Raw genomic sequence first — 26,186 nt, 5'->3', positions numbered from 1 at the left:
TGATTTTCACTCATACCCCTTAGATTTCCAAGAAAGATCCATGACATTTCTCTGTGACCGTCCCTATGAGGAGCCAAGAGTCTGAAGTCTGAAAGGGGGAGCTCAGACTTGCAAAAGCTGACACCCTGAACATCTTGTTGGCCTCTAAGATGCCACTGGGCTCAAATCCTGCTGCAGCTCACTAACTGTTCACCCCAGACAGCAGCCTCCGTAATAATCTGAAGTAACCCATAGTCACCCATGACACATTTCAGTTTTGCTTCCTTTCATCCTCTGAGCTATGTGAATTGTTGTCTGGCTTAAAGTATTCTTAAATTCATGCGAACACACAGGGGAATAAATCTCTCTAGGGGTTTCTATAGGGTTATTTTCATAAAATCTCTGGCTTTAGGCATTGGATTAGATCATATTCAGGTTTATTCCAAGCCTGTAATTTCCTCTGTCTGGTATTGTTCATAATTTTTGTTCCTGAAAGAATGACTTTTTTAGGATTCTGACCAGAGTGTCTGGAATGCTTCCAAATCTCTCATATAATAATTTGGCAGTTTGGGGCAGGTGGAGAGGACACCATTTATTACCCTAGGACTGTAAACTCCAAAGTCCCCTTTGTTCATAGACGAATCCTGGTTAACACTCAGTAGCACTGCTTGAACCAATGCCAGTTCATTCGTCCAGGAATAAATTCTTTTCTTCTGTTTCAGCAAGTAGCTGCTAGTTGAGAAATTCCACTGCCATCCCCTCCCCTCTTTAATAACTACAACTCACTGATCTAATTTAATGCCTTTGTGTTCTTCTGCCTGCAGTGCCTGGTAAACAATCATTTCTTATTTTTTGGAATTAATTATATTTGTTTTAACGTCAAACAATTTAAATGTTATTTTTGCTCCCTTCCCTGGATGGCTCTGGTAACCCCAGTCTCACCAGATTACGGAAGCTAAACAAGGTTGGAGCTTGTTAGTACTTGGACCACCAAGGAAGTCCGGGGTCGCTCTGCAGAGGCAGTCAATGGCAAACCACCTATGTTAGTCTCTTGGCTTAAAACCCTAGGGTGTTGTCATAAGTCGGCTGCAGCTTAATGGCACCCATGCCAGAAAACCTAGTATTTTGTAAATGTGCTGTGAGCCAGCATGACTCTTTGGTGGAGGTGGGGATAAGGGGGGGCATGTTGTTACTAAACTAAATAAGAAAAAGTAATTTACCCCCTATAAACCTGAAATGCTCCTATTAAATATAATACCGGAAGAGTTAAATAGGGAAAATAGATATTTGATAATACATATAATAACAGCAGCAAGAATAGTATATGCCAGATACTGGAAAAACACAGATATACCAACAAAAATTTTAGAGACAGCAGAAATGGGCACACTGACAGAATTAATAAAAGAAAAAAATGGACGTGATGGAAAACAAAAATGGACCCCGTTATATAGATGGGTTAAACGGAAGTATAAAATAGAGACATAACTATATGTTAGCAGAATACAATCAAATGAATGAGCAGAGTAAAAAAGTACTAGAATTAAAGAATGCAGACTTATAGTGATAATAGTGTAGTAAAAATAGTATAATTATGATGGAATTATAGAGATGAAATGGAATGTATCCAAACATGTATCCAAAGGATGTAAGACTTTTGATTAATTTTGTTATTAGAATAAGTTGGAACGAAAACAAATTAAAAATGTTTTTTAAAAAAGGAGAAAAAGTAATTTACCCAGACACAGATCGAAGTCATATTAGTACTGATTGTTCTTGAGAATTGGCTGTGTTCCTTGGTTGGTTTTATTTGAACAATGAAAGCTGCAGTGGGATCCAAGTATTGGGCTGGATTCTGTGACCCAAGAGTAATTGTGCTGAGGAGTTAGTGTTAGAGCTACTTATTTGTAATTAGGTCAGTGTAATTGAAAATAAAGAATATCTATTTGTCTTTAAGCGGATGTTTGAACTTCTAGTTTTGATTTTTGTGTACTGGTCTTGAGGATTTAGATTAAACCAATGTGCAATGATTTGGCTAAAAATTAACCTTCTGGCCCCTTTGACACAAATGTGCACTTGGTTCATTCCAGTTAAAAAAGATCCAGAATTACTTTTAAAACTTAAGAATTTTGTTCTATTACTGTGATCCCAAAGCCTGGCAAAGACCATTTTTAATGAATTTAGTTGCTAAGGTATTAACTGCCATTCTTGCTAACAGACTTCAAAAGGTTATTATCAGGGTTTTTTTCTGGGAAAAGAGGTGGCAAGAGGCACTGGAACTCCGTTCCCCTGCGTTCCCTTTGAAAAAAAGCCCTGGTTATTATAAATTTGGTACATGTTGACCAGGTCGGATTTATTCAAAGCAGGCAAGGATCTGAAAAACTTAGATTGGCCACTGATCTGATTGCATTAAACAGAAAGAGATCCAACCAAGTTACTATTCTCTCACTTGATGCTGAAAAAGCTTTTGACAAAATATATTGGAAATTTATTTTTGTCACACTGACTAAATTTGGTTTCCGTCAAGAATTTCTTAAATTGATTCGAATTCTTTATTCATTCTCCAGATCTAGGTTATAGACCGATGATATCTTTTCTGTGCACTTTCCTCTTGAAAGGAGTCATAGACAAGGTTTTTTCCCCTCTTAGTTTTGATTTATGTTTGGAACCTCTGGGTTGTACTATTAGACAAAATAATATGTGTGGCTTTATACATAATTCTTTAGAATTCTTTAAAATTATTTTATATGCTGATGATCTTTTGTTATTTATTTCAGAACCTCAGCCTTTCATTCCCATATAAATGAGGCTGATTAATAATATTGGGGATTTTTCTAGTTATTCAATTCATTGGACAAAATCAGAATTGATGTCACTGGGAGACAATATATCACTGAGTGTAATTACTGATGGACATTTTTGTTGGTGCCCAGATGTCATTACTGATCTTGGAATATTGATTCTGACCTACTGTGGGGTTGGTGAGTCATGTTGCCTGATTGATAAGTCTTTTCTCGGTGTTATGGCAGACGAGTCCATGTTCAAAAAATACAAAGAGGGTGGGACCAAGATGGCCCAGGCTGACAGCCATTCTCTATGCCTTGTATGTTTGGGTGAAGGCCATATGGTGAACCAGTGCAAACTTTGCCATGTGTTTACACCAAAGGCAATAGGAGATTGGGCCAGCTGGTTGGTTTGGAACGTAACCTGAGCTTCGCTTCTGATCCGTCACCTGAAGAGGCTGTGGGTGACTCTGACTGGAATTCTCCAAATATTGATTATAAACTATACACTGAACAGATGCGCCACATAACAAGGTGACTCAGCATAGACATCTCTGCTTCGCAACAGAAGCCAAGGGACAGTATTCTACAGCATATATATTCTGATACTCCTGGTGTAGTAGCTTTCTCAATGATCAAGGGATTTGCTGAAATTATAGGAAGTCTGTGTGAAAAGCCTACATCTGTCCCAGCGACCACCCTTATCTATTTACTTACCCTCTTGCTTTGTCTCTTATAGTAGAGGAATTGCAAGCCAGACATCGGCAGGGCAGTCTCTCGATGCCTGTGGATAGGGAGGAAAAGAAGTTGGATGCCGTGGGTAGGAAAATCAAATTTTCCTCTGGAAAAAGAAGTCTTCATATAGGGATGTTCTACTGGAGGACAAGAAGCCTCTAGCCGGGCTGATTCAGGATGAGGCAAAAATCCTGTTAATGTAGCAGATTAGTGTGAGTAGGCATGTCTTGAATGTCTTTACCAGAGGCCAACACCTCTGTGGTCTTACGCAGACATGCATGGTTGTGCTCCACTGCCCTCCTGTTGGAGACAAAAGAAGATAGAAGACATGCCCTTTGAGGGCCCTTCATTGTTTTCGGAGAAGACAGATGAATATCTTTCGAAAAAGAAGAAAAACTGGCAGACTGCCAAATCTTACGGCATTCTGCCACAGTCTCCCCATGTCCCGACTTACAGATACCCTGCGAGGCGGGATTTTAGGGCCTACAGATGAGAATACAGAGCCTACAGATACCGCCCACTCTGAAAAAATAGCTGAAAAGTAACTTTGGAGATGAGAGAAGCATGTAACAACCCAAGATGCCAAATGCCTGATCCCCAAAATGTGTTTATAGCTAACACCCCAATACTTGGCCTCTGTTTTCTCATAGTTTTTGCTTCTAATCATTTTCCTCCCCCATGCCACTCTTTTGCCCTCCTAGAAGGAAGCTGGGGAGTACTGGGTAATTGAATGCACTAAGGTACTTTTTACCTTTTTTAATCTATTGATCCATTTCACCCAACGTCGTCTACTCTGACTGGTAATACATCTCTGTGATCTTGAGCAGAGATCTGGCTAGGAATGTTCGCTAGAGAGCAGAGAATAAATGCTCTGCCACGGAGCTATTTGTCCCTTCTTCTTTGGGCACTTGGCCCCGTTTACCTTCACAACAGCGCTGTAAGGTTCATTAGGCTGAGGGAGACAGTAACTGGGCCAGGGTCATCTGCTGGTCCTCCTGATCCAAATCAATCACACTTGCCCTGGGCTCCCCGTTGGGAGCCACTGACCTATATCATCAACCAGAATTCTCTCCCTGTGCTGCGGTGACGGCTTTTTACTTCTCACAGGTGCAAACAGCCCTACTTTCTTGGCAGGATGAAACGGAGGCACTCTCTTTCCTTGCTACTTTATTACATTTGTATCAGCTGATTAATAATGGACAAGGAGGTTCTTGCATTACTCCAGGCGAGCCAAAACCATCGCATGTTGCTCAGGCGCAGGAGGAGAGGAACTAATCATTCCCTATTGTGCAGTGTGTGTGTGTGCCTGACTCCAGACCACAGAAGAGGAAGGGGGGCTGGGGGTGGGAATTGCTCTGTATCTGTAAGCATAACCATTGATTGCTACGAGAACCCTTTTCAGTCATTACCTTTTCTTGCGGCAACATCTCATGCTTATATTTCAGTGCACTTCATAATCCTTCCTTCTAATTTTTTTTTAAAGCTCTCTACTGGCATTATCATTGTTGCGATCAAGCAACACTCCAGGGCCTGAAATTTAATCCACTTTGCCAAAGACTGTCTAATTGATGTTCCCCGATACATTCTGTCTATGCTTTGCTTCAAATAACAACTAAAGCTGGTCATTTGGATGAATCCCGCAGGCCATCATTGGCTTTCTGGATTCACTTAGAGTTAAGTTTTCCCATGGCTATAGTTTATGGTACCAGTTTGTCAAGATTAGTCTAAAATGTGCAGCTATGTATAAGTAAAGGTAGTCCCCTGTGCAGGCACCGAGTCATTACTGACCCATGGGGGGACGTCGCATCATGATGTTTTCTTGGCAGACTTTTTATTGGGTGGTTTGCCATTGCCTTCCCCAGTCATCTACACTTTGCCCCCAGGAAACTGGGTACTCATTTTACTGACCTCGGAAGGATGGAAGGCTGAGTCAACCTTGAGCCGGACTCAGGTCGTGAGCAGAGCCTGGACTGCAGTACTGCAGCTTACCACTCTGTGCCACAGGGCTTTATATATACTCTTATCAGTAAAGAGTTTTACGATTATTTCTTCTTGTATGCTGCATTCAGCATTGCAGTTTTCAAAGAAGCATAGACAGGGTGAAATGGAAAAGGCAGGAGTTTTGAGTCCCCTTCCTCCAAAGAGCTTTTACTCATACCAACCAGGCACCACCCTGACTTTTGTGCAGAATGGCAACACTGTGTCTTCATAGCAGCACTGTGTAGTTAACATACAGAGGAAGCATCAGGGAAGTTGCTCCAGATGGTAAAGTGGAGCTGGGTAATGATATATTATATTCTGGCTGCTACCTATTGCAGGAACAATTTCTGTTTTATTGCTTTTATAGACATGTGCATTCCTCTACCCCTGAATGCTAATTTATGTGGTATGGGGAAAAACAGGTTTTATGGCCGCACACAAACAAACACTGTTTATATCATGTATTTGAAATACATATTGCGTATTGTTGACAAACCTTGAGATAACCTTTTCAGGCATGCAGGCAGAAACTATCAATGTAAGCAGAGGCTGGCTATTCACAGTAACAAGTTTATGTACTTAGTTTATTTAAACTATTTATAGCCTGCATTTTCCATAAAAGTGTTCCATGCAGTTTATTGCATGTGTGTGACTTCAGAAAGGCTGAAAACTCAGAAGGAGAAGACACGGTCCCTTGTTTAGTTCATGACATGACACCTCTGGTTAGAAAGAATCTTCGGTTTCTTTTAGAGATGTTTGAACTTCGCAGTTCCTGTTCATCAGTCACAAACAGAGAACTGATTTTTGACAGACTGTTTCCCTGTTCCTCAGACAATTTGTGACTGTTTGTCAGTTCGCTTCACTGTCTTCCTTCCAAACAGTGGAGGGCAGCACAACGACCTTTTTGCACACTCAACTTCTCATAAAGCCCAGTTGAGTTCACCTCACCCCCCCTTGCTGCAGTACTCTCGGCTCAGCAGGTAGTTGTTTAAAGTTTGAGAGTCCTCCACAAGACAGCTTACACGGGGATGCTCAAGAGACTTACTTTCTGTGTAGTCTTATATTCAAGTGTACTCTGTCTCCCTAGCAGTGCATGTGTATCCGCAACACGAGAACCAGTGTAAGATCTTTCACTTGAGCGTCCCCGGGTAAGATGTCTTGTGTAGAGAGACTCAGGGCGAAGCTACAAGTGACGAATGACACTTGAACGGCAAGTGTATTTCTCCCTGTTCACTTGCGCTCCACTCAATCCACTTGCCGTTCAAGTGTCATTCGTCACTTGTAGCTTGGCCCTCAGAGCCAAGCTACAAGAGACAAATTACATGAGGACATGCACGTGAAGGGAGTTGCATTGTTAGCCGGGAAGCTGAGTTTTAAAAGAGGTTGGAAGGCTTTGTCCATTTCTTCTCTCTACAGAGCCAGGGAGATCACTGCTCAGAGGGAAGGTGAAACTGACAGAGCCTTCCAGAGAGGAAATTAACAAACCCTCTGAGCAGCAATCTCCCTGGCTCTGTAGAGAGGGGAAATTGACAAAGCCTTCCGATTGCTTTTAAAACTCAGCTTCCCAGCTAACATTGCAACTCCTTTCACGTGCATGTCCTCATGTAATTCGTTTCTTGTAGCTTGGCTCTCAGTGTAAGTCAGGTGCGCAATAGGAGGCACTTACACTGGGATCTCAGTGTAGGTCACCAGTCATATAAATCAGGCATAAACTTATGCTATGTTTAAAAAAAAACCTTCCATTCAGTGTTTGTGTCCTTAGTGATGTTTATGGGCTTCTGGTCTGTTTGGGTTGGCAGCGTTTTTGCACATGCATGCTGGGGGGGGGGGCAATGCAAATCAGTTCAGCAATTGTTCAGTGCTGAATTGAATGGACCCGATGATTGGTTCATGTCTGCTGGTCACAGTCATCCAAGCACAAGTGAACAAATAATGTTTGCTGAAACCATGGCAGTTGTGGAATCCCTTGCTTACTGGATCCCTTCCAACAACCTGGTTCAACTTGAACTCACAATTTTGTATTTGGGATACATAAGGCCAAGTCAAGTACTAGTGTGCCGCTTGTGAAGGGCATGTGCCTTTGTGCATTTGCTGCAAGGTCCTTTGCAATTCAGAGAAACAGTAACCAGGGAAAGAATGGTATTCTTCACCCCTTGTATATTTTAAAGGACAAACATTGAAAATATGTTCATGCATATTCCCAGTGAATGTAGTACATTTGTGTAGCCAAGTATGGCCATGGACACACGCCAAGGCTACTTAGGAACAAGAAAATATTTATAGAGCGCTACACAAGAGTGAGAAAGACCCAAGGCAAAGCCTTATGTCGGGTGATTGTAACACAGTGAAATTCTCAGTCGGAATGAGGACTTTCTAAGTTGATTTCTGCATAACAGTAAACAAAGAGCACCCATTGGATGGGTGGCACACACTCCTCGGGGTTTTGTGTCCTGGAAGTGCTGTGACAGTTGTGGCAATAGGAAAGAATGTTTTAAGCTGCTCGTTCTCTTGTTTGCAGGAGTGCCGTTCCCAAAGAACTTCCTCCAGATCTGCAAGAAGATTTTGTGCAGGCTCTTCAGAGTGTTTGTTCACGTCTATATTCATCACTTCGACCGCATCATCATTATGGGGGCCGAGGCGCACGTCAATACCTGTTACAAGCACTTTTATTATTTCGTGACGGAGCTCAACCTCATAGACCGCAAGGAACTAGAGCCTTTGGTGAGTGTTGATACCCATTTGGGCGCAAATGTTTTGCGTCTTCTTGATTTTAACCGTTTATCCCTCCCTCCCTCCTCCCAAATGTGTCAGTTTATTTCCACTATAAGCCACCCTCCATGTGGTTTCAGGACAGAAGATGTAAAGAAATGTATTCTTCCGTGGAGGGCTTTTCTCCCAACAGCAATCCTTGCCGGAAGCTGAAAGTAGATGTTGAAAAGAATCAAAGTTGAAAGTGGTGGCCTAAAGGAAAACAGCTGTGTGGAAGTTTATAACACATTCTGCCTTCCCTTGAGAAAGTGAGGGGGGCGGTCTAAGGTGGCTTCTTGCAACATAGCATTGGTTATATGTGGCATCCAGGGGTGGCCTGTGCCTCTGCAAGTTTGGAAGATAGAACAAGACATAGTGCAGCCAGGAGGTGTGGGCATGGCATACCCAAGTTGCTAGAAAGCCCAGAAAGAAGTCCAAGGTGCAGCTAAGATTTTGCCCAGTTGACCATAATCAGTTGAGATGGGCCATTCATCTTGATTGGCTGACTCACATCCTGTCATTTCGGTTGGCAAGGCTTCATGGCCATCTCTCCACTGCTTTGTTCAACCCTAATCTTGGCCGTTTCCACACAGCTTACCTTGTTCCGGAAAACAGCGAAATCTCATGCGAAATTGCGCAAGAAGACGCTGTTATAGTGTCTTCTTGCACGATAACAGTGTCATTTCGCACGGTAACAGTGTCTTCTTGCGCGATTTCGTACAAGATTTCGCTGTTTTCCGGAACAAGGTAAGCCATGTGGAAACAGCCCTTTCCCATAATTCACTACCTGGACCACCCCTTTAAGCCCCCTCTCAGTGTGAGATGCCTGCTGGAGACAGCTGAAGGTGGTAATGAGCTCTGGATATGAACCGTTCTCCATCTCTAAACCCCAGCCAAACAGAGAGACGGCTGTATGACAGTTCACACATTTGTTGAACAGCGTCATAAATACTGGCAGCAAGTTAGATGAGTGGGGGGTTGCCAACTCTCTTGTTCCAACACTGCTCTTGGGCCTGTGCAAGGATCACTGGCCAACCACAGGTAGAGCTGATCCTATTACCACTCACCCCTGAGAGGGAGAGCAGTTTCAGTCAATTGTGCAGCTTGCAGTGGTGTGTAGAACTGTGGTTTTGGATGGCTTTTTAAAATACTTGGATGTTATCTTGGATAATTTCTTCTGTACTGTATGCTGAATAGGTAATCAGGATTTTTTTTCTTTGCCAGAGCACATTTATTTAGTTTGGCAGCATTACTTTCTTCTGGACCGGTTCAGTGCCAGCAGTTTACAGAAAATGGTAATGCGAGTGAAACATAGCCATTTTCCACAAGTATACTTGGATGTATTTTGTTGAAATTTCTGAGGATCAAGTGACTGCACTCATACCTCTAACATGTATGCTTGATGCCAACTTTTAGTGGCCCAGGTAGACATTGAATTCAGTCCTGCAACAACAGTACATTAAATGGCAAATGACTGTGTCTTTTTCCCCCCGTGTCTCTGTAGGAAGCATCCTTCAATGATATTGTTTGAAGTACAGTGTATGTGTTCTTCTCCCTTGTTGTATATACTATTTGGAAGGATTTAAGCAAATCCAGCTATGTTTGCTTAGTCTTAAGGTTATATTAGACCAGGCCTCAGCAAAAGCAGGGTGTCATGGCGACTTGAAATTCCATGCGGTGCCTGCAGTTTTTCTCCTGATCCCAAACTGCAAGCCGAACCCAAAGACCAATCCTGTTTCCCACGTGTTTCAGAGCCCCCAAATGCTGTTGGAGCTGCCAGTCCCTCCCCACTCAGATCTTCTGGGCTTGGGTGGGAAAGAAAGCTTGAAGCAGAGTAGAGAGAGACACCACAGCTCTGAATCCTAGCTTTCACTCCTCCCATCCCAAGCTGTTTTTATTCCACTTCAGGCTTTCTTTCCTACCCCACAGTCTCTTCTCAGAGTGCTCTTCAGACTCAGCTTCTGCTCCAGCCAGGCAGCCACCCATTCTCCCTCTATCCTTGGGCGAGGCATAGCCCACCATTTGCATTCTAGCCACATGTACCAACACAGAAAGCAGAAGCCGAGCCATGGCTCCATGCCTGCTGCCTTATGAGTGTCTTTCCTGCCACCTTCTCCTTTCCTTCCCTTTTTCCTTTGACCTGTTTTGCAATTAAATGTCAGTGGTGCTATTTTTAATTGGAAAATGTGTATGATAAAACACGTGTTGGTTATTAGATTAATTAAAATAATTTGTATTTTAAATGTTATGGTTTCTAACCTGCTTTGGGGCTATATATTTAAAGAATATCTAGAAAGAAACATACAGAATTATCATTGAGGATAATGATAAAAAGTGAAGCTATTTCCATATTATACATTACGTTATCACATTGGGTTGCCAAGTCCTCTTAACCTCCCAGCAGGAGGGTGGGAGCCCAGCAGTCACCTTTGTTTTCCCCCTGCATGCAAAGTATGCGTGCTCCCGGGTGGCATGATGATGTCATTTCCAGGCCTGGGAGCACGTGCACTTCACAATGGGCCAGCCTCCCCCCAAAAATGGGCCCAGTTCAGCCTGTTTGGGGGCCCCAATCAGCTTGCTGTAGCCAGTTTGGCGTAGTGGTTAAGAGCGGAGGACTCTAATCTGGAGAGCTGGGTTTGATTCCCTATTCTTCCACTTGAAGCCAGCTGGGTGACCTTGGGCATGTCACAGTTCTCTGGTGCTCTCTCAGCCCCACCCACCTCACAGGGTGTTTGTTGTGGGGATAATAATGACATACTTTGTAAACCGCTCTGAGTGGGCATTAAGTTGTTCTGAAGGGCAGTATATAAATCGAATGTTGCTGTTGCTGTTGTTGTTGTAAAGAACAGGAGCAGCCCCTCTCCCTTGCTCCCATCACCCAGCCGGCGGGAGGGCTATCCGGTTTACTTCCAGTCCCCCTGCGGCCTCCATCACAGTTCCCCCACCGGGGGAATGGGATCTCTATTATCATGCCAGAATCAGGACAGTTTTAAAAAGTTTGTCATTGATAATTCTGTATATTTCTTGTGTGCGTGTTTTTTAATAGGTTGGCTTAAATTTTGCTACAAAGCAGTAAATTTTGAGCTGGCTTTCTTGCTGTTTTGAGGTTTGTGCTATAGATAATATTATCCGTTTTACAAGATTTTCACAAAAGCGTACTTTCTATGACAAAGATTGATAGGGCTGTGTTTTGTCTATAAGTATAGAAAGATTTCACGTAGTAACAGCTAATAATATTTACCAAAGCAAGTATTTGTAAGTATTTAACTGTATTGCTTTACACATATGCAGCCAAAAAGGTGGTGTAAGATTTTTAATAAACAATAAATGAAGTAGATTCCAGAAACCATATATGCTGTTTCTCCACACACGTGCTCAAAGAGACTCACATGACACTGAAAATACTGCATTTGTTATAGATGAGTTGAGCCCCTAAAACCAAAGAAAATTCCTCAAGGCCTGTATAGAACGGCTTTGCTAAGTTTAAGTAGTATGACATTTATGAGGGGACATTGAGCAGGAAAGCATAGAAACCTCCTTTTTATGTTTCCAAATTATGATTGGTATATACTTAATGTTTATATTTGATCAAGAAAAGAATTTTAACATCTCTTTCCAATGAGGAAATCCTTGTGTGGTTTCCAGAGGGCCTGAGAACGTAGCCTGTGATTGTGTACTCAGTGTGTACTTTGAAACCAGAGGTTCGGGTGGCTTGAACAAACCATTTGAGTTCTTGCTGGTAAAAGAGAGTCCTCTGAGCCTCTGCTAGTTTCAGCAGGCAGACATTGGTTTAGACATCACATGAAACCATGGTTTAATTAAACTAGCTGTGGTTAGTGCGATTGTTTGAACATGAGCCACAGCACTATGTTGGTTCGTTGGGGTCATCCAAACCAGAATTCGAAAGCACGGATTGAAGTTAATTTATTAGCTACAACTAGTTTTAGCTGTGGTTTTTTGCAACGTGTGAATGCAGACAACCAGATTTAATCCTTGAATGTTCTTCAGTTGCTTCCACATTGAACTCTTGCTCTGTGTCTGCCGTTCTCCCCCACTTGCTGTGGCAGTTTTTTTTGGGGGGGGGAAGGGGTTCCATACAACATTGCTGTGTAGTGTAGCTGTCCACCTTCCAGTTTTTTCCTGACTCTTCCGTGAGGCTTCCCAAACCTGTTTTGGCACGATGTTTCTGGGAAGGTCATACCTGAAGGGGATTGGTGGCCTGTGTGGACAGGAAAGCGTGGATATCCATACTTCCCCACCCACATCCAGCGCCAATTCAGCCCCCCCCCCAAATTTCCTCTTGTGCCTGTCAGTCTCCCCTCCCTCTCAGTACTGCTACTGGCAGGCTTTTTACTTTATAAAAATATATAGAAGTATATCTTTACCAATTTTTAAAAATGCAAAACACCACCCAGTGGTTAAAGGAGGGATAGCTAGCACGAAGAGAAAGCACAGAGAACATCCCCGTGTGGAGGCTGTGCTACTGCTATAAATGCCTTTTTCATTCACAGCAGCACTGAGATCAAAACAGGGAATTGGCCTCATGTGGAAGAAACCCCCAGAATTAGGTGATGAAATCAGCATTGTCTCAGGTGAACCAAGAACTGAGGTACCATTTGCAATCTGGTTTGACAAAGCAACTTCAGTTAAAATACACCATAGTTTTGTGTTGGGCCTGGACTGAGAGTCTCTCTATATGAGATATCTGACACGTGAAGAACACGTGTTGGGAAATGCAATATTATCCAGGAAGGGTAGTTTTAAAAGACAGAGACTGCGGCAGGGCAAAGGCTTTGCTATACTCCTGAGCTGTGTGAAGGGGCTGTGAAATGCCAGAAGGGAAACTTCAGCCCATTTTAACCTCTCCAGGTCCAAGCCTGGCTCTGGAAGGCAGCTGCAGCCCATTTCCATTCCTTGCTGCCCTCTGGTTGCAATTGCACAGTTTTAGACTGGAGAGGTGAAATTGACAGAGCCTTCCGGGAAGGTGAAGATGAAACAAACGCTCGGTGGAGCGATCTCCACTGGCTCTGTACTTACTATGTTTCCCAGCTAACATTGCACCTCCCTACACTTGATGAACAGGCACTGAGGCATCTAATGTAGAGAGACTCTGAGCCACTGTGTTAAAGCAGTAGTGCTATCCAAAAGTGTAAAACTTGAACCTATTAGCATGCAGTATGACTCAGGCTTTTAAAAACTATACAGTTCAGGTGTTTCCCTACATTCCTATGTTGTGACCAGTCTTGCCTTCTAATGGTTAACTCGGTTGTGCTAAGTCTTGCTTATTCATTAACTCTGCAGCTCTATCCAATTATTCCTGGATTTTCCCTTTTGTTTCTGAATGGCAGTGAATTCCAGGAAGCCTTCCCATTTCCTCCAAGAAAAGGGATTGCAAAGAAATGAATGGAGAATTGATGATTTCCTGATAACCAACAGACGCATCTGTAACCCTGATGCCAAAGCCTGTCAGTGTCAGAAATGTATAAGATTAATAAGAATCATTTTAAATTCTGAAGCGACTTATAATGAATACCTTCCTCAAATAAATAATGTCCTTGTCTTATTCCTAATGCCGTTCAATCACTCTGCCCTGCTCAAATTCATAGCAGTTAAAAGGTATTCCCCCCCCCCCACCACCTAGGATCACTTTAGTAAATGAGTGACAGTGCCCCTAAAAAATCCACCCTGATCCTAGGGGAATCTTGAATGGAAGAGGTAGGTGAGTCAGTGGTTAAAGTCCCTTCCACTTTTAGGGAAACTTTTTAAAAAACCCAGGAAATTTCCTTTCCTAAAAACAAACTCATTTTTCTGTGTATTTATTTATTTTATTCGGCTTACATCCTGTTCTTCCCATAAGCAGGATCAGGGGTGGCTTCCAACAAGATATTCAATTAAAAGATACAATAAAACATTATAACTAGGGGTATGCATCAGGAAAATATTCAGGTTTCCTGCTTCAAATTTACCCCAAGTGGGGAAAAAATGTGAATAACCCAAATCCCGAAGCAGCAAGCAGCTTTCGGATTTGAGTATTTGAATTGCTTCGGAATGCTCCGTAAAGATTTGGAGCACACCGAAGCTCAAAGCAACACTTTTCTTACCACTTGCAAGCGGCAAGAAAAATGTGGCTTTCAAACACCTTGCCATTTTCTTTACCTGACATGAGGGGAAGGAGGCTCCCCCTCGCATTGGGTCAAGAAAGCAGTGGAGCATTTGAAAGCAACCCTTTTTGTGCCATTTGCAAATGGCACAAAAGGGCACTTTAAGTTTCAAATGCTGCTCCGCTTGCTTCAGCTGATGGGGGAAGAGGCTCCCGCTCTCACCAACTGAAGCAAGTGGCGCGGTGTTTGAAAGCACCCCTTTCAATGCCGCATACAAGTGACATGAAAAGGGATTCTTTAAGTTATAAATGCCTTGCCGCTTACTTCAGCTGGTGGGAGGGAAAGCTTTAAGTTTCAAATGCCAAGCTGCTTGCTTCAGCTGATGGTAGGGGCAGGAGGCTCCCCTTCCCACCAGCTGAAGCAAGCAACAGGATGTTTTAAAATGCCCCTTTTTGTGCCAATTGCAAGCAGCACGAAAAGGGTAGCTTTCAAACTTCCTGCCTTGCCACTTTTTTCCCTCATGAGAAGGACAGGAGGGAATCCTCTTCCCCCTCCCATCGGGGAGGGGGGAGGAGAAGCAGGGCAGGAAGTTTCAATGCAAGCAGCACTTTTCTTGCTCTTTGCAATGCAAACAACTAGAAAAGGGCCTGGCTGCTGCCGCTTTGCTCGAAGCTTCCCGAAGCAATACAAATCACTTTGGAAATCTTTGTTTCAGGATTCCCAAATCAGCTCAGCAGTGCTAGGGCTGATTCGGGAATCCTGAATCTACAAATTGGGACCAATTTCGGTTAAAAACCCGAGTCAGAAACCCAAATTGCACATCCTTAATCATAACCACTTGACTCAAACAACATGAAAAAAGTTCAGGCGCAACTAAGCAAATCAGAACCGTTAAGCAAAAGCAGAACTGTTTTTCAGTTCTGATTTCAAAAAGTGATTTAGTATTACTGACACATAATCTCCACATAAAAGATATTCTAGATAGTCATTTTATTGTTATATTGCAAAACGTGGCTGTGGGTTGGTTTCACTGAACAGGTACCGATGGGGCAAAATTTTTGGTAAGAAGAGAAACTTTGCTCAGGAATGCTAACAAATTCTGCTGGTGTCTTAATGTAAACGGGTGTAACAACACAATCTTCCTAGTGGAAGGTGCCCAGTTCATATCTACACTCATTTTGAAGGTGAATATAATATAAACATGAACAAAAATATCCATTCCGTGATATTATTTATTTAAAACACTGTTGTCCTGCTTTTCTCAAAAAGGACTCGAGGCAGCTTAGAAAAACAACATTTCCTGTCCCAGCATGTTCCCATGTGGCCGCTTTGTTCTTAGCAATGTCTCTTGTTGAAGGCACATCCTACAGTGATCTGGGCTTGAGCTTTCTCAGTGGCAGACCCAGGCTTATGGAACAGCCTCCCAGAAGTCTTGGGAGAGTCTGCTGGGTTTCCAGTGAGGCTGCAAAACAGAGCTATTGAGGGCCAATGTAGTGGTTAGAGTATCAGACTAGGATCTGGGAGACCCAGGTTCAAATCCCCACTCTGCCAAGAAAGCTTGCTGGGTGACCTTGGGCCAGTCGTATACTCTGAGCATAACCTGCCTCGCAGGGTTGTTGTGAGGATAAAATGGAGGCAAGGAGAACAATGTAAGTCCCTTTGGATCCCCATTGGGGGAGAAAGGTGGCATATGTATGAAGCAAATAGATATTGCAGAGAGCTTTGAGCCTAGGCAAACGGGAATATCCTCCAAGTGAAGCATAAGGAGCTTTTGACTGGTATTTTAGATCTATTTTAATGTTTACTATTTCGTTCATTTTTTTCTACTGTTTTTCTATTGTTACCCGCCTTGAGTCCTAAGCTTGTCAGGGGAAAAGGCGGATATATAAATATTTTAAATAAACAAACCAGTACAAATTCCAAACATTATACAGACAGCCTTCTTACTATTTAACGTCCCTCAGGCGCCCAATAATTTAGCTTCCGCACCCCATTATAAAAGCCCTGAGCCTTTTAGACGCTTTCCTAATAACCCCCAGAAAGCTCTTCTGTAACATAGAAGCAATCATGGTAAAAGCAAGAAAACGGGCAAAAGGGCAGTTTCGAGAGCTCTGCGGGTGGAACAGACAGACGATAGAACATGGCGATACTAACATTAGCCAACCTTAATTGACACGTAATATATGCAGAGCACTTGGAGCACTTAAGGACACTTAATTGCAGGCAGCCACCACGAGTGACGATAGCGCACTCTACTCATGTTACCACTTTCGCAATAGAATGAAATGGCTCTACCGAAGTTGATCCTTCTTCACGTCCCCTGCAGTCAGTGGGCAGACTTGGGTGGATTTCATACCGTGAAGATCTTTTCTGTCTTTTGTTGCAGTATTGATAGAGCTCAAGAGAACTGCCAATTCAAATTCCCACTGAATAAGTAATTGAAACCAGAGTATTTAGCAATTTTTATAGCTGTTTATCCAAAGCAGCTGCTTATTCCTCCACACCACTGAAAAACAGCACGTTACCTTGCTATTCTCGTCCATATTGTCTGTCTAAATGTAGGATTGTAGCTCTGCAGTGTTGGAATTTGGAATTCGGAATGTGTTTTTTCCCCTCTCCCTTCACTTAACAAACAGCGTAGTGCTTGTGGTCGAGACACTAATGCTTTTGTTGTTTGGCCTTTCTGGGCACTGACTGGTTTTAAACAGAGGGAGGAATAAAATCTGCTGAATGTCTGTTTTGAAATTGAAAACATTCTCATCTTCTTTGCTACTGTAGGCTGTTGCATTCCTTGGAATGGTGGGTGATATTCTTTCACTCTCCCTTTAGCAAATTCTGCTTTCTATGGAAATTGTCTTCCCATCATGCTTCTTGTTTGATGAAAAGGTGCGATGGAGGAATAGACACAGGAGATGAGTTCTAGCGGGAGTTGGGAAGGCTTTTATAAGCAGGTGACATCAAGGAGAGAGAGATAAAATTGTCCTTTCGGTCAGTAACCTAATCGAACACTCCATACCCTTATGGGGAAACTACATATTTGGCAGCAGATGTGGGGATTTCCTCTTTCTGTTTGCTATCAGTGTGCAACTCTGCTCTGACTGCTCTTGGTACTGAATTTCAAAAATCCTTTCATTGGTGTCTTGGAGGACTTCTTAACAAAAGCCTTAAGCATCCCTCAGTACGCAGAACTATTTCATGGCATTCTGGCCAGCATCAGTTAAATGAATCACTTAAAGCTTTATACATCTCATCCAAGAACATCTCGCAGCAAATGTTTCCACCCGGGGCGGGAGAGGGAATAAGGCTTGTTCACTATTTCATGTTCTTCAAATCTTATTCCTGTTTCTATTATTTATTAAATATTTTAAAAAGGAAACAGATCACTCGTCACTACCTCACTGAAGGAAATAAAGCATGTTGCCTTTATGATCCTTTGTAAGGCAACATTCCTCCAAAAATATGTGATGGATAACTGCCAGACTGGAGAGAGGATTTAGGTAGCGTTGCCAGATCCAGGTTGGGAAATTCCTGGAGATTTTGGGGGTGGAGCCTGGAGAGGGTGGGTTTGGGGAGTGGAGGGGCCTCGGCAGAGTCCACCCTCCAAAGCAGCCATTTTCTCCAGGGGAACTGATCTCTGTGGCCTGGAAATCAGCTGTAATTCTGGGAGGTCTCTAGCTATCACCTGGGAGGCTGGCAACCCTAGATTTAGGACACCAAAGACAAATATTAAGCAGGGTTCTCCCCCCACCCACACACACACCCATAACTGCTTGATTAAATAAAGTCCAGCACTGAACTTTGTCACAGTGCCCCCCCCCCCATCGCTTTAGTCATTGCAGAGAGAATGATAATCTGTGTTTATATTCCTGGGATTCTACCTGTTTCTAATTATACTGTCATGATTTTAAAAGAATTTAAATTATAGTTTTCCTCCTACTTCCCTTTGAAAGGGAGACCCTTGCCTTTACTGGTTGTTCGATAAAAGGCTCAAAAGATGCTGGATTGTTTGACCAATGTAGTGATGCCCGGTGGCTTTTTAAAAGCTATATAGGCAGGTTCACAGAGATCCATTAATAGCCGCTAACCGTGATAGTTCAGTAGAACCCTTCATGTATGGAAATAGTCTATCTCTGAAGACCAGATTTTGGAGACATATGATGAATTGACATATGCCAATGCATTTGTCTGGTCACTGTTGAAAAAGGGAAATTTGGATTAGATGGACTTTAGCCTGATCCACTGTAGTTGTTCTTACTGTTGAAAGCTTGTGATGGTCAGGCCAGACTGACAACCTTTTTCCTTTCACTGACCTATTTCAAGGCATAGGAATTCTTGCCTGCTGAGATTTGCATCCCAAATAAAGACAAAGATTCTGATAACGTGACAATAAAATGTCAACACAAAAAAATAATTTGTTTAAACACAATTCACCCTCCAGAGGTGAGATGTTCCAGAACCTGTCTTCCCATCAATTTCATTTATTGTTTATAAAGGGTACCTATAAAATTCTAGGCACTGTGAACTTGTTGGGTTCACAGAATAAAGAATAGAAATAAGGGTTGTTTAATAATTAGCAAACATAGATAAGAAGAAAAAGAACATACAAGAAAAGAAAAAAGAGATGTGTTGAATGATTTCTTAAAATTAAAGAAAGAGGTGGATGGCCAAGAAAGAGAGAGAAGCAGACAAAATGAGCTGGAAGAGGAAAAGCGCAGAGGTGAGAAAAAAACCATAGAAATGGAAGTTTAGTCTGCAAACGCTTAAATTCCAGTTTATCTTTTAGGCTGCACCTGCCACTTGGAAACAGATAAAATACTGTGAATTGGAAATCAACTTAAGCTATGTAGATAAGCCATCAGTCATTGATATAGCTCAAAACATAGTTTCCTCTCCTTACCTTACAGTAACACCAGTAGACTTGGCACCACCCAGTGGATGCAAGTCAAAATGTTTGAGCCGTTCGTCAAAGTATTTCAGGAAAAGTCAGATTCGGTTCACCCACGAATCCTGTAACTCTATCCAAAACCCTTCGCATGTGGTCAGTTCACAGGACCATATTGTTACAGTTAACGGTTCTTATAGAATCATCTACAGCAATAACTTTTTTTAACCAAGTAGCTAAAAAGTTGTTCTTGTATAAATATTTCAAAATAATCCTGCCTGCAGGATTAAAATCTTGTCAAAATGACAACAATAGAAAGCTTTAAAGGAGAATGAAAAGAAAAAGAAATGGGAAGAAGAGAGAACCAGGCAATGAATATGGGACTTTGGGGAAAGGTATTGAGAAAATGGTAACTCAGATAAGAGTTAAGGCACACTTTTTTTAACAGGGAAAGGAGCTTAACAGGTTTAATGACAGGGAGATACAGGGCAAGAAGTGAAAACAACTAAGCCATTGTAGATGGGATTGGGCATTTAATCAGTGTACTTTACTCATCACTATAAACAAAATTGCAGGTTCTATGCCCTGAGACACTTACAAACTCTGTTGAGGGTGATCTCCAGAGGGAGGGGAAGAATAGGAGACAAAAGTAGATGGGGATAAATAAGGAACAGTCGCATGAGATGATGTTGACTCTGATAGAATTGGCAGATTTCACAGAAAACCTATGAAATGCCTTCTTTCTCTGTCTAAGAACCCTTTCCTGGGAGCGAGCCCCAGTTAATAAACTTTCGCATAGACTTGGCTAGGATTGGTCTCTGTCTCTCACGCACACACATTTTTTCTCCCTCTCTCGAGGATATTCAAGCTGGAGGTGCAAGTGGAAATGCACTAAAGGAGGTGCAAGTGCGTCTTTCTCGTTTTTAGAGGAAGTGTCAATTGAGCCATGAGATGGAAAACTGCACTGACTACCATTCTTTCAAAATGTATTATCTATCCGGAAGAAAGCAAAGTAATAAGAAGGCTACCTAGTCTAGCGTTATTTACAGGAATCCTTTAAAGCACTAGTCAGTCTGTCTGTCTCTGTCTCTCTCTCTAAACAAGTTAGGTGCCTTCATCCTGCTAAATCCGGAGTACTTGGGCAAATGGTAGATCATAATCCACTGGCAAAAAATGTTCTGATCCTAATGTTGTATGGAAAAAGAAGGAAAAGGGAGAAGCAAGCCATTGAGTACAGGCTCTTTATATTAAAAAGTTATATCCTTGCTGATGGAAAGCAAATGATAATTTGAATGATTTAATTGAAAAACTTAGCTTTCACTATAACTGAATTAGCTCCTTATAGCCAGGACAAATGAAATGAATTAGGAGACATATGTAAATGATGTTCTGTTTGCAAGAACAAGAGTTTAATATGTGGCTTCATTATGCATGCATTAATATTGAAACTGTTGCAAATAACTGTTATTGGTTTTGATTCCTTGCTGTCCTAAGGCATTGGCATATGATAAGATGAGCCCTGCGATCACAGACCTTCCTTCTATAGTCAGAATCATTAACTTCCAGTTCAGTGTAAACTGAAAACTTGCTCGTTTAGGAAGTCTTTGACATCTACATTTGGCCAAATTGCGACTTTTCCCTTTCCAAGTAATCAAGATTCTAAACCACAGTTAATCCCGGTTTTGAATCCCAGTTATTGTGAAGGAAACAAGCTCCCAGTATGTTAGGGTGCCCAGATATGCACATCACAATACATTGGAGCAGGGGTCATTTTGTAGAAAAAGAGCTGGAGGAACTCATTAGCATATGCTGTGCCCCTTGACATTGCCGGAAGTGTGCCATTAGCATACCTGATTTGCATATGCCACACCCCCTGGCATCACCTATCCTGGCTGCTTTGGACCCAATCCTGGCCATTCAGGGCCGAAATTGGGCCAAAAATGGCAAAAAGGGGCTGAGAATGGCCGAAAAGGGGCCCAAAATGGTCAAGATTGAGCCACTGCTGAGCAGAAGAGTGATCCACCACCTGTCAGAGGCCCGATCTGGACCGAAACAGCCCCAATCCAGGCCGAAACGGGCCCAAAATGGCTGAGAGTCATGTGGGTGGGACCACCTGTCATGTGACCTCTTTGGGGAACTGCCAGAACTGCATTCCCGCGTGTTCCCCCTCAAAATGAGCCCTGCATTGGAGTAGCAGGGAAGGCTTCCTAAATTATTAGTCCCAGGTTTCAAACCCCAAACAAAGAGGGCTGCAGTTCTGGTTTGCAGGGCAAGTACAGTTCATAGTTTGCGTGTTCAGGCATAATGGCAAACTATAGTTTGTATTAAATTAGCATACAGGTGTACACAAGGAGGAGGGAGAGAATTCATGAGTACTTGGCTTATTCACCTAAAACACCAAACTATGGTCAGGCATTATGTCTGAATCATGCCAGTGTAATTGACATCTGCGCAACTTGTGACCCAACTGAATATAGACCACCAGTCATGCACTGCGGCCCACATACAAATTAAATGGCATCGGTGAGCAAATCACCCCTATCAACAGACCCCACATCCCTGACTGAGTCATCCCCTTTTAAACCAAATCTAGTATCAAGACATCTTAACAAATTCTAATAAATTATTAAAGTTGTCCGCATTGATAAAGGACACCCTGCTTATTGCCAATTACAGGCATTGCCCTTAAAGAAGGCAGAGCCCCGATAACTAGGGAATATTTCACAGAGGTGTCAGACAGACAATACTGCTGTGGGTCCTTGTGTCAAAGGCAAAACTATGTTCAGGTTTGTGACATATTGAAAAAAATAACCTTTGCCTCCTCATTCTCTCCTTTGTTTCACAGAAAGAGATGACAGCCAGGATGTGTCACTGAAGAGTCACCACAGAATGAAATTTTTAAATAATGCAATTTCCAACTAACTGAAGAGCTGGAGGGCTCAGCAGCCCTCAGGAGCAACACATGCCTTTTAATCCTTAAAAAGCAGGAAAAGTCAGGACCAGACGATGATTTATTTCACAGACGCTTCCCACCGTTCTGTATTCTCTTAACTCTACAAATGCTGCTAGGCACCTCTTTGGAGTGAAGTGGATTTCTCAGAAAGAAAAGAAGAAGCCGTTCTCTTCCCATACTCCCTGAACAATCAAGGAGGAGCTCACCAGACCGCAGATTGGTTTCCATTCACCTTCCTGCTCTTGAAGCCGCATCGCAATTTGGCTTTCCAGCTGTACTTGCAAAACAGACTTTATTGTTCCAAGGAAATGTTGTGAAACTGTGGTCCTACTTGTGTTGGTGCATAGGTCCAGCCGTGTTAAGAGCTATGCAGAATTACTGGTTGCCCTTTCTGTATCTTCAATTTAGCTAAGAAAATAAGTCAGCCGGGCATTTACTTAAGAGAAGACCCCCAAGGCCCAGCATACTCTGTGACCAGAAAATGAGATTAGTGGTTTGGGCCAAAATTCGAGATAACTACAGATGAGCAGGAAAGAAGCTGGCAGAATGGATAAGTCCTTGCCCCAATTAAAAATGGCCTACATGTTCAATCTGTTGATTGATTACAATCAGATCTTTCAGAGCACCTCTGGCTGGCTGTTTGCTTCTTGTCTGCTTGCACTATGGTTATCCAGGTAGGTTTAAGACTTAACTGAAATCTTGGAATCAGCCGCTGCGATCCTGGAACAAAAAAACCTTTGGCGCTTCCTCTATATGTTTCCTTGGCAGCAAGTTCTGGCTTGGCTGGCTTATCCAAAGTGATGCAACGCTGAATCCTTTTTTATAAACGCATTTCATATAAAAGGTGATTTTTCATATTGTGCATCTTGAGCACCATTGGGATTTGCTGCTCAAAAAACGCTGTAGAGAATGCCCTGTTGTGTGGGGCTGTGGTTACAATATGTTTCAGAGGAGAGAGCATGCATGTCCACAGTACAGTGTGAGGGTGCAGGATGAAGGACTAAGTGGGGGACAATATGTGTTTGGGGGTATGAAGATGGAGGGATATGGAGGGACAGATCTTGTGGAATGCAATGAATACACACAGTGCTATCCTATGAAGAATTGCTCCAGTCTAAGTCCATTGATTTAAAGAGGCTGCTGCAACCTTGCATAGAATTGCTACCCGATACATAGGGGTTATTGAAGCTACAGCAGCATGCATAGTGTTTCCGGAGGGCTCAGTCATGCGCACAGATAAGCCGTATTCATCAAGATTAAGTGATAACCACTAACTTCTGCACTGAGAAACTAGATTCCATGTTGCAGTCGTACCTATGCAGATTTCTAGACTTTTGGTATACTACTCAAGGTTTGTTGAAAAATGCTCCAAAGTACCACTGTGCCTCAACTGTTTTTTTTTTTTAACTAAAACATTTGGTCATTTCATTTAGCAGAAAGTTGGTGACCTGATTGCAATATTCATTATAATGGTGTAAATTTAGAGCTTTCATTGAGGAAAGTAAAAAAAGAAAAAACTAGCAAGGCCTGAAGGCAGCATGAATTGAGAAATGACCGATCCACCCCACCCCAGGCTCATTCATAATCCATGCACTTTGTATGTGCAAGAGATCTGTAGGCAATAAATTGCACACGTGGATGACTGGAACGGTTTTGTCCATGGCATTTTCCTTCAAATTGCTTTTCCTCATTACTAGTTGTCTCTTAATTTGAAAAAAAAGCTATTACTTGTGAAATATTGCAAAAATGGTGATGAAGATGAATATCATAGTAGAACTATCCCATTCTTTGGGGTCTGATAAACACTATCCCACCTATGCTTGGTAAATAAGTTGAACTGGCAGTCAATCTGCTCCGATCAAATTAAAATTGTGATGTCAGCAAACAGCCAATGAACACCTGTGGCTAAGCTTGTTAACCAGTATTGAGTAAGTCCCTTTTAAGACACACTACAGAAAATAGACTAGAAGGACTACCAGATCATATTTTCTGAACCTTCTGTAGCATTTTATCCCAGATTTTTCCTCCTGTAATTAATTAGAGATTTAATTTCAAGCTCTATTTCATGCTGCTCCATCCTAACTCACTTTCTCCCCCTGAGCTCTTCAAGGATTGGCATTAGAACACAAATCCGAAGGAAAAACAATTATAAATACTGTTGCAGATGAAAGAGAACGCTTGTATTAATTTTATAGCGTAATATAAATTGAAACATTTTGGAGAAACGGAAGAAATTATTTTTGTTGTGTGTATGTTTGTGTTCCTGAATTGCTTGCAAGACCAACTTTTAAAGTTAAAATTAATCGATGAAAGTTTTGAGTCAGAACATCAGTGTAGAGGTTTATGTGAAATTGCAGTGTCTGAGATAATAACAGTCCATTTCATTGCAAAGTCAGCTATAGTTCAAGAAGTGGGAACTGGGCTTCAGTGGCAACCTGTGGCTCTCGTATTGCGCCGGACAATGAGTGCAGCAGAGGCACTACAGGGCATGCTGAAGCTCAGTTCAGTAAAAACCACCTCCATTTTTTTTTACTGAGCTGGTCTTTAGCGCACTCCCCAGCTCCTCTGTCACCAGCACAACGGGGGAGCATGAGCATGTGCTTCTTCCCCCATGTCCCCCCTGTCAGCCAGGTGAGCAGGGCTGGGAGGGCAGCAGGTGGGGGCACAGGTTCCTCTTCCCTGGTCAGGGGGATGGCAGACCTATTCAATTTTGCCCTTTTCTCCCTGCTTCAGAAGAACCACCCACATACTGTTGTTGCTGTTTAAAGTTATGTTTATATGGTTTATCTATTTAAATGTTCAGTTTGCATCTCCAAAAAAAGAATCAGTTTTTAAAAATGAAATACTGCTCCAGGAATGGTTGGGGGAGAGTTAGGGGGATTCCTGATAACACAGATTTGAGCCAGTCAATGCTGTGTATATCTGACCTCTGCTGCAAACTGGCCTGAGCGTGATCCTGTAAAGACCATTGTATATCCAAATGAAATGAAACATGTGTACCTCTCCACTCTCTCTGCTCAAACCATAATTGTCAGTCTCTCTAGACTGCAGGGTTTTGTTGATGAATACACTGCTTTCTGTCCACAGTCCCTTTTCTACCTGATATGAATTCCAGGTTATGAATTTCAGGAATTGGCGTGATGGGGACAGCAGTGTTCAGTTTATATGTTGCTACAGTCAGAAAAGACAGTTGGGTAAGCCTAATTTGCTTGTGTGCCCCCATGCATCTTCAAATTCCAGCTTTGATTTTTTTGTTTTTGGTGGTGGTGGTTGGCCTTTGCTGCTATTTTAAGCTCTGGTTTGAAACAGTCTGTACTTAATTGACAATTGCAAAGTTCCCTATTGGATTTTGGAAATTTCAGAATGCAGGATGAAGCCTAGAGCGGTTGAGGAATGATGACCATCAGCAACAAAAAGGCAACAGGAAGGACTGACACATGTACTAAATACAAAGGTCCTTCTTCTCAAAACATGAACAGCAGTCAACAATTCAGCAAATAAATATATTAAGCTGTTAATCAATTTCATGCAAAGTGCAAAATGCTAACGTTCTAAGGTAGCAATAAATATATTTTCTCAAATTACATACAAATAATACAAAGCATTAATATATACACATACTCCCCTCGGCTGTTTGAATAAAGAGTTGCACATAACCAGTTTCATCTAATCATAACACGCCCAGAAAGATAAGGTTGTGTAAGTCTCTGCAGAATGCAAGTCCCTTTCCAAGGTCCGTGGTATACACAGTAAGATAAATCTTACGTTTTCCAAGTTTCAAAAGATGTAATCTTCAATTCAACGATGCTGTGAAAGGTTGTTGTGAAAAATATCCTACTTTATATCGTATCCAAGATGTTTTAAATAGCCCAACAAAGCGCCAGCAGGAATGGTTTCGCTTATTCCAAGCTTTCTCAGGGGCCGTAATTAATCCAGTTCACACATCTAAGTTTCGAATGTGCATGGAAGGAATGCGATGGCTACAATTTATTTGCTGAATTGTTGACTGCTGTTCATGTTTTGAG

The 26,186-nt window shown here is 42.2% G+C and overlaps 1 protein-coding gene across 1 annotated transcript in view; it reads left to right on the top strand.

Moving 5' to 3' along the window:
• MOB3B (MOB kinase activator 3B) overlaps positions 1 to 24,386 on the top strand; it is a 143,932-nt gene extending 119,546 nt beyond the window's left edge. Inside the window, exons 3-4 of the mRNA XM_054986959.1 lie at positions 7,996 to 8,198; positions 22,054 to 24,386. Of these exons, the coding sequence (XP_054842934.1) occupies positions 7,996 to 8,198; positions 22,054 to 22,083 (233 nt within the window). The 3' untranslated portion in view covers positions 22,084 to 24,386. The remainder of the gene's footprint in view (positions 1 to 7,995; positions 8,199 to 22,053) is intronic.
• The last annotated feature ends 1,800 nt before the right edge of the window (positions 24,387 to 26,186 follow it).

Source organism: Eublepharis macularius, chromosome 8 (genome assembly GCF_028583425.1).
Source record: "Eublepharis macularius isolate TG4126 chromosome 8, MPM_Emac_v1.0, whole genome shotgun sequence".
Classification (NCBI taxonomy): domain Eukaryota; kingdom Metazoa; phylum Chordata; class Lepidosauria; order Squamata; family Eublepharidae; genus Eublepharis; species Eublepharis macularius.
This window is presented reverse-complemented; position numbering and strand designations above follow the sequence as displayed.